The following is a 12934-nucleotide window of genomic DNA, read 5'->3' as shown; positions in this document are numbered from 1 at the left end:
GATGAAGTCTTGTTAGACCAATATAGTGCGTGTGCGCATTTAGAGTGCGTTCCTTCACTGCATGAATCAGTCTATTAATATGCATTAAGAACGATCACATAATTCAAGATATGGGAAGGAAAATGTATATATTTATATCATTTTATATAGTTATAATATCATAAAAAAGCAGCATGATCACAAATGTGATATTGATTTTATACAGTTCAATAAACAATAAGAGACTTGCGTACATTTTTGTGTGCATGTGCGCTTGTTGTCAGTGGCCTAAACCATAGGCCAGGAGTTTTGTATAACCTTTCCGTACTGAACGAAGTATGAACCAAATGTTTTTTGTAAATTTACATTACAGCTACATTATTAAAGAGCTTTATATGGACCAGAAATAATGTATAACAATAGCAACATGGAGAATTGTTTAATAATTTTTAAATTATTAACTTCAAAATACAATTTACTCTTCACCTTAAAATATTACAGACTAGGCTTACTTTTAGAAATGTTGAAATTCCTGTTTTATCAGTCACACTTTTGCTATTTTATAATGTAAATCCAATGACAATTTGTGTTTAGATAATACATTTAAAATTGTCTAAATATATAGTGCATCATCGTTGCTGGGTCATTTGTAATAATAAGGAGGACTTAAAGCAACAGTTCAGCTAAAAATGAAAATGTGTTGAAAATTTCCTCACCCTCAGTTTGTAAAACTCTGTAGAAAATAGAGAGAAAAAATAAATAAAATAAGGCAACTTGATGCAGTAAGATTTTGAGCTCTCTCAACAAGTAGTAAAGATACCTTGTTTAGCCAACGTAAATTTGTTTGTTCATGCAATGCTGATTTTGCTAATAGAAAAATTCTTGTCACAGCAACTAAAACAACAATTAATGTCGTTGAGGTCATTTATTTTTTAATGTATCAGTTTTGTGTTTGTTTACAAATGACAAACAGTGAATTGTTATAGACATCTTAATGGATAACTTGGATCTAATATGTAGACAACATTGTCTTTGCTTGTAAAACATTTTACAAGACTGAGATATCCAGCAACACATATACGTGGTTGAATATACACTGTAAAAAGTTTTCACCGGTTTCAACTTAAAAACTTAAGTTTAGCAGCTACCTTAAAATGTTAAGTAATTCAACTTAAGTAATTTCAACTCACAAGTTAAATCAACTAATTTTTATTGTAATAAGTTAAAATGACTTGTAGTTTTAAGCTGATTTAACTTAAAATTTTAAGGCAGCTGCTGAACTCTGGTGAAAACTTTTTACAGTGTACTCTAGGCAGTGTACTCTAAAAACAGTGGCAATCAACAAATGTTAAAAATATGAGCTCATACCTGTACAAAAATTCAATAATGACAATAATGACAAAACAACAAATAGTTTAAATGAAGTCAGCAAACTGCAAAACAGCAATTTTATAGCAGGTTTTGGGAAATTTGGCATTATATCATTTACTCACCAATGGATCCTCTGCAGTGAATGGGTGCCAAACACTGATAAAATCAGCACTCCAGTCCATCAATTAACGTCTTGTGAAAAGCAAAAAATCAACAAATTCATAATTACAGTGTTTAAAACTTTAAACCGTCGGCTTCTTGCCAAAATAGAAATCCTAATCTATAATAACACTTTCTCCATTCTCTCTTGTCCTCTCACGTCAAAATCTACCAACATATTTGTTTAGAACTGTTTTGAGGCTGTTTTCATTAAACAGTGCTGCATGTATTTCTTATCATTTCTGATTGACAAAACAATATGAAGAGAGGACTCATATTGTAGCTGGATACAAATGTTTTAAAAGGTTACTTCAGACTCTACCTAAAATGGCTCCAGACATCACTCGAGGAAAAGGACTTGTGAATATTTTAAAAGCAACTCAAATCTTTTATGCTTAAATACTTATATAACTGATATTCAAAAGGCATCCCTTCGGACCATGAGCAAAAACAGCAGCACAATTTTAAGTGAGCAGCATGAGCGAATCACATAACAAGCGCATATTTGTTTATAGCAAATATATTTTAGCGCTATATACTTTAGTATTTTTATCTAAAGCTCTGTTTGCTTTCTCTTTCTCTCCGGACGCGTACTGGTGCCATGACGCGGTAAATTTAACAACAGAAACACGGCGAGCAGCAAAATGATAATTACTTTCAACAATGCTGCAGATCTAGTTATTTTTCTTACTATTTATCTATCAATAACCTATGGCTCTGACTGTTCAAACCAGATGTGACAAGATGTTTCTGATCTAAATTAAGCTTTATTAATTTGTAGGAACATTTAAAAATAATCATGTACCTGTAATTAGGAACATTGTTGTTAGATGGCTGGAATATAACTTAAACTGCTGGTTATCATTCTTTTCTGCTCAAGATGAGAACATTTTGATTATTGTAGACGTTTTTATTAGATAATGCATTTAAGTAAAAAGAATTCAGATTATAGATTTCAGGATGAAAACCCTGAACAGAAACAGTATTTTGTCACATGGCCTCTCATGTATCTAAATGTAAATACAATACATGTAATAAAATAAATAAATAAATAAATAAAAATTTCTGGACCTCTGCTTGAAAGAAAATATAGAGGCCGTGCATCTTGGATCTTTAATTTAATAGCCCTGACTTGTATTAAAAATAAATACTTTATTTGTATGGTTTTGTAATATCTGTGTCACATATTTCCTTATGAGTCATGGTAAGGAAAGGACTCTTATTATAGAATTTGATTACAGAAAAACAGTTTTGAACATGGTAATTGATTAAAACATATAAGTAACAGGCTGGATGTCCATTAACTGTAAATCTTAACCTTAAAAAAAAAAGAAAAAAAAAAAGCAGATCATACATTTTGTCTATAGCCTATAAAACAACTTTGTAAATAGGAACATTAGGGTTCTGAATGGGATTTTTTAGCAAGCAATTAAATGACTTGAGACTCGACTCAGACTTAAGACCAAAGACTCGAAACTTGACTCAGACTCCAGCGACAAAGATTTCAGAATTGACGCTGACTCCTGGTTAAAGACTTCAGACTTGACTCGGACTCCAGGTTAAATACTTCAGACTTGACTTGGACTCCAGGTTAAAGACTTCAGACTTGACTCGGACTCCAGGTTAAATACTTCAGACTTGACTTGGACTCCAGGTTAAAGACTTCAGACTTGACTTGGACTCCAGGTTAAATACTTCAGACTTGACTTGGACTCCAGGTTAAATACTTCAGACTTGACTTGGACTCCAGGTTAAAGACTTCAGACTTGACTTGGACTCCAGGTTAAAGACTTCAGACTTGACTGGGACTCCGGATTAAAGACTTTAGACTTGACTGGGACTCCAGGTTAAAGACTTCAGATTTGACTTAGACTCCAGGTTAAATACTTCAGACTTGACTGGGACTCCAGGTTAAAGGCTTCAGACTTGACACAGACTCCAGGTTAAAGACTTCAGACTAGACTCAGAGTCCAGGTTAAAGACTTCATACTTGACTGGGACTCCAGGTTAACGACTTTAGACTTGACTCGGACTCCAGGTTAAAGACTTCAGACTTGACTGGGACTCCAGATTAAAGACTTCAGACTTGACTCGGACTCCAGGTTAAAGACTTTAGACTTGACTCGGACTCCAGGTTAATGACTTTAGACTTGACTCGGACTCCAGGTTAAAGACATCAGATTTGACTTAGACTCCAGGTTAAATACTTCAGACTTGACTGGGACTCCAGGTTAAAGGCTTCAGACTTGACACAGACTCCAGGTTAAAGGCTTCAGACTTGACACAGACTCCAGGTTAAAGACTTCATACTTGACTGGGACTCCAGGTTAACGACTTTAGACTTGACTCGGATTCCAGGTTAAAGACTTCAGACTTGACTCGGAGTCCAGGTTAAAGACTTCAGACTTGACTCGGACTCCAGGTTAAAGACTTCAGACTTGACTCCACTCCAGGTTAAAGACTTTAGACTTGACTCGGACTCCAGGTTAATGACTTTAGACTTGACTCAGACTCCAGGTTAAAGACTTCAGACTTGACTCAGACTCCAGGTTAACGACTTTAGACTTGACTCGGACTCCAGGTTAAAGACTTCAGACTTGACTGGGACTCCAGGTTAAAGACTTCAGACTTGACTGGGACTCCAGGTTAAAGACTTTAGACTTGACTGGGACTCCAGATTAAAGACTTCAGACTTGAAACAGACTTTAGGTTAAAGACTTTAGACTTGACTCAGACTTTAGGTTAAAGACTTTAGACTTGACACAGACTTTAGGTTAAAGACTTCAGACTTGACTTGGACTCCAGGTTAAAGACTTCAGACTTGACAAAGACTTTAGGTTAAAGATTTCAGACTTGACTGGGATTCCAGGTTAAAGACTTCAGACTTGATTCGGACTCCAGGTTAAAGACTTCAGACTTGACACGGACTCCAGGTTAATGACTTTAGACTTGACTCAGACTCCAGTTTAACGACTTTAGACTTGACTCGGACTCCAGGTTAAAGACTTCAGACTTGACTGGGACTCCAAGTTAAAGACTTTAGACTTGACTGGGACTCCAGATTAAAGACTTCAGACTTGAAACAGACTTTAGGTTAAAGACTTTAGACTTGACTCAGACTTTAGGTTAAAGACTTTAGACTTGACTGGGACTCCAGGTTAAAGACTTTAGATTTGACTCGGACTCCAGGTTAATGACTTTAGACTTGACTCAGACTCCAGTTTAACGACTTTAGACTTGACTCGGACTCCAGGTTAAAGACTTCAGACTTGACTGGGACTCCAGGTTAAAGACTTTAGACTTGACTGGGACTCCAGATTAAAGACTTCAGACTTGAAACAGACTTTAGGTTAAAGACTTTAGACTTGACTCAGACTTTAGGTTAAAGACTTTAGACTTGACACAGACTTTAGGTTAAAGACTTCAGACTTGACTTGGACTCCAGGTTAAAGACTTCAGACTTGACACAGACTTTAGGTTAAAGACTTCAGACTTGACTGGGACTCCAGGTTAAAGACTTTAGATTTGACTCGGACTCCAGGTTAATGACTTTAGACTTGACTCAGACTCCAGTTTAACGACTTCAGACTTGACTGGGACTCCAGGTTAAAGACTTCAGACTTGATTCGGACTCCAGGTTAAAGACTTCAGACTTGACACGGACTTCAGGATAAAGACTTCACACTTGACTCTGACTCCAGGTTAAAGACTTTAGACTTGACTTGGACTCCAGGTTAACGACTTTAGACTTGACTCGGACTCCAGGTTAAAGACTTCAGACTTGACTCGGACTCCAGGTTAAAGACTTCAGACTTGACTGGGACTCCAGGTTAAAGGCTTCAGACTTGATTGGGACTCCAGGTTAACGACTTTAGACTTGACTCAGATTCCAGGTTAAAGACTTTAGACTTGACTGGGACTTCAGGTTGAAGACTTCAGACTTGACTGGGACTCCAGATTTTAGACTTCAGACTTGACTCGGACTCCAGGTTAAAGACTTCAGATTTGACTCAGACTCCAGGTTAAAGACTTTAGATTTGACTCGGACTCCAGGTTAATGACTTTAGACTTGACTTGGACTCCAGGTTAAAGACTTCAGACTTGACTCGGATTCCAGGTTAAAGACTTTAGACTTGACTCAGACTCCAGTTTAACGACTTTAGACTTGACTCGGACTCCAGGTTAAAGACTTCAGACTTGAAACAGACTTTAGGTTAAAGACTTTAGACTTGACTCAGACTTTAGGTTAAAGACTTTAGACTTGACACAGACTTTAGGTTAAAGACTTCAGACTTGACTTGGACTCCAGGTTAAAGACTTCAGACTTGACTCGGACTCCAGGTTAAAGACTTCAGACTTGACTGGGACTCCAGATTAAAGACTTCAGACTTGACTTAGACTCCAGGTTAAAGACATCAGACTTGACTGGGACTCCAGGTTAAAGCTTTCAGACTTGATTCGGACTCCAGATTAAAGACTTCAGACTTGACACAGACTCCAGGTTAAAGACTTCAGACTTGACACAGACTCCAGGTTAAAGACTTCAGACTAGACTCGGAGTCCAGGTTAAAGACTTTAGACTTGACTCGGACTCCAGGTTAAAGACTTCAGACTAGACTCGGACTTTAGGTTAAAGACTTCAGACTTCACTCAAACTCCAGGTTAAAGACTTCAGACTTGATTCCAAATCTATTGTAATGAAGTAACTCATGTAGTGAAGTATTCCTATGAACAGTATTCTTTCCCTCTGTTTCTAAGCCTTGCATGCTGTGTTGGTCTTTATTCCCAGCTGAACATGCAGCACATCAATAAGTACTTGCATCAAAACATGCTTCAAGTTTAATCAATGTAACTAATGTGTAACTCAGGTCATATTATGAGCGATAATAACTAATCTTGTTCCTACGGGACATTCTGTTAAGCTTATCCGAGCTAGTTACTTATCAAGGGGGCTGAACTTAGCGTAGGTATCAATCATCAAGTCTTTACTTGCTTCATTTCAGTTTTAACAAGCTGAAATAAAATTCAGAGTGTTTGGAAATCATGAGCACAGTGAAGGCAGAAACAGCTTAGCATATTCTATCAACAAACATTTTAATTACGAGGCTTCATGGCTGTCGTTCCTGACAAAGTAATTGCAAAGCTACATAGACCTTTTAGTTCTTTCTCTGTGCAAAATGAAACGTACAGTACAACATTCATATCCAGTCTACAGAGAGAACTGCCATCTATCTGTTTTAGATGAGGACTGATTATAGCAATTGCACACATCTGTCAATAATTGCTAATAATTAAGGCCCTCTTTATATAGCATTTAGCTTGTTGATTTGAAATTAACAGAACAGTCTGAAAGGTTCATTTCTGCCAGCACAGCAGTGCACTGCTTGTTTTCTAATTAGGTTTTATTCATAAGATGGTTGAAAGCTCTTTGTGGTTACTGCAATTAAAGTTGTTACTTAATTGTTGCATAAGTAATTTGAACTGCTGACCTTCACAAGGTTTCGCATTTGGCTTGAACATCTTTCCCCTATTATCTGTACAGAAACTACTACTATTTATGGGCATTGATGTGATGAGCATATTTTATTTCCAGATATAATATTTAAAAATACATTAATGAATGTCATAGTTCTGTCTGTTTGTCATTGGTTTCTCCCATTGTCTCCCCCCATTGATCTGTGTGATTTGGTTTAGCCCTCGTTTGTCTCAATCCCCATCACCTGTCTTCAATGATTAGTCACCCTTTATAAGTTTGTCTTTGAGTTCAGTTTACTGTCGGTCTTTAATCGTTTAATGTCAACGTGAGTGGATGTTCTTTGTGTTCCTGCCTGTTCCTGCCTGTATATTCTAAGAAGATATTAAATATAGTGTTTATTGTAATCTTGTCTCTCGTCTCGTCCGTCCAGCACGTGCACCTTTAACAATGTGATTCATATAAACAATTATGTGACTATACATTTTTTGAAAGAACAATGTTTTCAATGCCTGAAAATAAAACAATTTTTTTTTGCACATATTTTAAATTATTTTACCAAAATAAGAGGGATCATACAAAATGGATGTTATTGTTTTAGTGATGGCCTGAATAGGATTTATTTATATAAAAATAACCCCATTCGAAAGTTTACATTTGCTTGATTCTTAATACTGTGTTACCTGAATGGTCCACAAACTCAAAATAACTGCATTCAATGCCCTGCTGAAAAAAAAAATAAAAAAAATAAACACAGCTAAAACCAGCCTAAGCTGCTTGGCTGGTCTTAGCTGGAAGTAGTTGATTTTAGCTGGTTGTTCCAGCTGGTTTCCCAACCAGACCAGGGCTGCGTTCTCCGAAACCACCTTAACGCTACGTCGTTCTTAAGTTGTACCTTAAGAAGTACCTTATCGTTAATACGTGTTTTCCGAAACCTTCTTAGTTAAGTATACCTTCTGTAAGTCATACGTTCGTAAGGTTGGTCTGGAGCGCTCTTAGCATACCGCTAGTGGCCACCACTACGCAAAAAGCTTTTTTACATCGCAGTTTAATTACACATAGAAAATTTTATATGAACATTTAATATAAAATCTGATTAAGTATTAAAATTACATTTTTACTTTACTTTAAAATTGTACACATAAAATACCTAATGGCCTACACCCAGTGAAAGTGTTTTCATTAATACAGTTTCCATAGCCTACACTAATGGTTGTTAGCTTTTTTAATTACTATCTCAAGGCACATCAGCTGGCGAACCATTTGACAGAAAAGGCTTAGGAGTCTATATAAAGAAAGATGAGTTTACACAAACTTCATAGCTATGGCAGTGAGACAGCGAGAACTTGTTTTAAAACAAAGACGGAGCCGTCCACGGAGCGCAATAGCGTGTAATGCATACGCCAAAGTCCAATTTTGCGTGCATATGATACGCCAATCCTTCCCATTAACTTCAATGGAGAGAGGATGCGTACAAATACCATATATATATATATATATATATATATATATATATATATATATATATATATATATATATTATGATATATATATATATATATATATATATATATATATATATATATATATATATATATATATGTAAGGAATAATTGACGACGGGCCGTAGAATTCTTAGAAAATAATGCACACCCGAGGTGGTGATGCGGTCACGACGCGAAGCGGAGTGGCCGTTACACCTCGGGTGTGCATTATTTTCGTAGAATTCTACGGACCGAAGTCAATTATTCCGCTTATACTACAGTTACCACACCTCAAGACATCGATCAAATGATATATTTCAAGACATTCGTCCCGTTTTTATCCTTAAAATGCTATTGTGAGTAGGATTAATTTCTTACGCAGCTCATTCAACCGCTTCGTTGCTAGTTCCAAAACGTCATTTTAGAACTAGTAACGACGCTTGGGCTGTTAATAGCAAAATAATGCCGTTAATAATGAAGTTTAGACAGACCGAAAGACAAGCAGACAGACGGAAAGAGTGAGGGAGAGAAACTAAGTGTATGACTTTACCTCTCTCACGTCTGTGTCTCTCAAAGGTGACTGGCAGCATCATCTCTACTAACAGTTAAACTTTAAGTTCACTTTCTTCAAGACCACGCCGTTGTTACCTCGCGTGTGAGAGCTGTCATGTCGTTTTTAAGTTGTTAATCGTCAGAGCAGCGCTAACAACATTAGCGCGAATGCTAACGTGAGAGCAAACTGTAAGTTATGTGTGTGCGTCTGTGAGGTGAGTGAGAGAGGGCGAGAGAAAGAGAGTTTGTGCTTTCCGTACATAATAAAACGTAATATATTGTGGAAAAAAACATGGAAATAATCTGTCGTTTTTATCCTGATGTTTACTGTATTTATTAGTTTGGCCAGTGTCATTGTGGGTTTTGGTTATTTTGCTGTTTTGGGCTGTAAGGACCTTTGAAATAACTGAAATCGTATGGCGAAGTGATATAGACATGCACTGCGGTCTAAAGCTACCTGGAACTACGTTCGCCGTGCGTATCCCTGAATATAATGCACACCTCTAGAACGTTCGTCAGCCAATCAGATTCAAGCATTCAACGGCCCTGTAGTATAAATATATATATATGATATATAAATATATATCATCTATATAAAAGATGATGCGTGGTATTTGTACGCATCCTCTCTCAATTGAAGTTAATGGGAAGGATTGGCGTATCATATGCACGCAAAATTGGACTTTGGCGTATGCATTATATTATATTATATATTATTTATATACAGTGTGGCGATTTACGCCAATAATTTGATACGGCTAGTGGGTAATCAGCATACGTTGTGGAGAACATTAACACACGTATGGCCGTGAGGATGTGGGATTGCTCACTTGCTAAATTATAAATCCATACACATATTTATTTCTGCATGTACATATTTTAATGAGCCCCGATAAATGCAGTTTATACTATTTCTAAAACGCTCATTTATAAAGAACATTGTTTTTTCAATACTTTACCTATACCGCTATGCAGGAAAGAGCGCACAATCGATCATCGAGGCATCGATATCAACCTATTCAGCACCTCCACCATGGACAGCACCTGCTAAGGTCGCACTTAAGAAGGTTTACCTTAAGCAACATCCCAAGGTATAGTTCGGAGAACACACATAGGAAAGGTATACTTGTAGTTAAGGTGTACCTTTTCAGTCTTCGTAGCGCGCTAAGAGACAACGTTATCGGAGAACGCAGCCCAGCTAAGGAAGTGGCCAAAATCCCTCTAAAACCAGCCTGTTGACCAGCTATGACCAGCTAAGACCAGGCTGGAAGACTAGCTAAAACCAGCCTAAGCTGATTGGCTGGTCTTAGCTGGTTTAAGCTGGATGTAGCTGGTTTTAGCTGGTCTCCCAAATTATTTTCTTGTTTTCAGAAAAAAAATAGTCAAAATTAAGTGAGTTTTTGCTGGAAACAAGCAAAATATTCTGCCAATGCGGTAAGAAAAATAATTTTGTTTTCTGTTTGAAATAAGATTTTTTGCTTACCCCATTGGTAGATTATTTTGCTCGTTCTAAGCAAAAACTCACTTAATTTTGATTTTTTTTTTTTCTGAAAACAAGAAAATAATTTTTACTTGTCTAGAAAATCCTTCTTGATTTAAGATTTTTAAAATATTTTGGCTGGAAACAAGACAAAAAATCTAAGTAAGAAAAGCATTTTTGCAGTGTATTCGGTATGCTTTTTAAATAAAATAATACAGAATTAAGGGCTAAAAGAAATATAATTTCAGTTGACATCTTGATTTTTTATTTAATTTTTTTTCTATCTTGAGTTGTCCCTGTTTCCTGGTTAAGAACCACTGTGTAAAGTGTGAAAAACACTTTATGATCCACAGAGTAATGTAAACTCTCTACAAGAGTCGTTGTTTTTTTAATCTTTTCAATATCAGTTTATGGAAACAGACTCTGTTTGCAGGCTATTTATTCATTTATGTAAACTTTTCTGACACTGAATAATTTATGGTTGACATATATCGCATGAAAAGTCCCAATGCCTCTAGGTGAAATGCAGGCCACTATACAAACATTGGCTCAGATCAGTTAAGTGTCAAAAGGTGGCCTCAATTCGTTTGTAGCACATTTAGCCTTAGAAAGCAGGGACGGAACCTGTCCAATTATTTAGTCTTTTTTTTTTTAAGGGGAAAGGGGTTAATGATGGAGTGAGGTGCCCCTAGCTGGGCTTCAGAGGAATATAGCACACTGTTTGGCTGAAGTCCCCCTCTAATTAAGCAGACATAATTGTCACCGATCTTCAGAGCTGTCGAGTAGCAACACCGCTGTAATTAGTGCAGCCACTGAGAACTTAAAGTTTCACTAAACCTTTCCAGTCCTCGCACAAGAGCGCACACCTCAAGCGAACCAACCCTCCAGCTTTAGACGAGTCTCTGGAGGACAGAAGGAGAGTAAAGCAAAAGGACAGTAACAAGGGAGAAAGAGAGCAAAATCAGTGACATTACACAATTTTTATTAGAGGAGTTGTGATTTCAGTTTTAATTCTCATCTCTGCTGTGTTTTGTACCAAACTTTTCCAATTCTAGTTTTTTTTTTTTGTCCCCTAATACTTATTTGTTACCTTATATATCCAATTTCATTTTCTCACCTTCTTTTCTTCCTCTCTCTGACTCCTCCGCTGTCTCTAATCCACTTTCTAGTTTGGAAGAACAGAGGTGATTGACAACACGCTAAATCCGGACTTTGTCAGGAAGTACATCCTGGACTACTTCTTTGAGGAGAAGCAGACCCTGCGTTTTGATTTGTGAGTTTTTTTTTACTTTTGATCCCTGTCCTGGAGGGCAGGGATCATTACACATCATTACAAAAATCATTACACATCTCACCTTTAGGGATTTAAGACAAGTTATCCTAACCTTAAGACAATGATTTTTAAAAACACTTTTCAAGAATTCACTTTTTCTTTATTCTTAAGAAAAAAAGGACATTTTTAAGTTTCCCAATGTTTTTGGAAATACAAAATATTCTTAACTTTATTCTTAGGGCAGAAAATTAGAAGATAATATCATTTAAGAAGAATGGTTTATGAATCTAGTTGCAAATTAATTGCTTTAATAAAGTGCAATAGTTTTTACATTATGAAACTTGTCTGTCAATGACAAGCATGTTTGACCTATTTGTTGTTATGCACGCTCACATGAAACATTTTTCTAACCATTAAAGAATTGTTTTATTTTAAAGTCAGTCTTTTTTGGCTTATCTTTTAATTAGCTACTCAATGTGAATGAAGACTTTGGTTGACAATGTTTTTTGTATGCTATTTTCTACTTCATTCAGATATGATGTTGACTCTAAAAGTCCCGATCTTTCCAAACACGTAAGTAATGTGACCTTCATGTAACCTGATTAAAAACATTTTATATGCAAAAAAAAAATATCCAAATATATTTCGGAATGCACTCATCTTTTTTAAGAGAAAGAGATGTTGTTGCTTTAAATTTTTAATGACATTAGATATTTCAGTTAAGTTTTCTTTCACATTTGAGGGTGATGTCGTGAAAACACTCTTAAAAATAAAGGTGCTTCACGATGCCATAGAAGAACCTTTTTTGTCTAAATGGTTCTATAAAGAACCTTAAACATCTGAATCTTCAGATTATAAAAACTCAAGAAAGAAATGGTTCTTCAAAGAACCTTTGACTGAATGGTTCTTTGTGGAACCAAAAATGGTTCTTCTATGGCATCGCTGTGAAGAACCTTTTAAAGCACCTTTATTTTTAAGAGTGTATAGGATTAAGTTTTGGATAACAACACTACAGTATCTGTTATTATTTAAAAATGAAGTACAGTTTTTGTCTGACTCAATTGGCATGTTTACTTATGCAGAATAAAGAAGTAAATCAAAATAATTGTGAAAATACAATATATTTGGATATTCTTTATTTACATTCCTCTCCATTCCTGTGA

At 36.1% G+C, this 12934-nt stretch overlaps 1 protein-coding gene across 1 annotated transcript in view; it reads left to right on the top strand.

Moving 5' to 3' along the window:
• cpne5b (copine Vb) overlaps nucleotides 1–12934 on the top strand; it is a 177738-nt gene that overhangs the window by 52620 nt on the left and 112184 nt on the right. Inside the window, exons 4-5 of the mRNA XM_073825851.1 lie at nucleotides 11668–11771; nucleotides 12305–12344. Coding sequence (XP_073681952.1) covers nucleotides 11668–11771; nucleotides 12305–12344 — 144 coding nt within the window. The remainder of the gene's footprint in view (nucleotides 1–11667; nucleotides 11772–12304; nucleotides 12345–12934) is intronic.

The sequence above is a fragment of the Garra rufa genome, chromosome 20 (genome assembly GCF_049309525.1).
Source record: "Garra rufa chromosome 20, GarRuf1.0, whole genome shotgun sequence".
Taxonomy (NCBI): domain Eukaryota; kingdom Metazoa; phylum Chordata; class Actinopteri; order Cypriniformes; family Cyprinidae; genus Garra; species Garra rufa.
The sequence above is the reverse complement of the archived record's forward strand: the minus strand, read 5'-3'. Positions and strand labels throughout refer to the sequence as shown.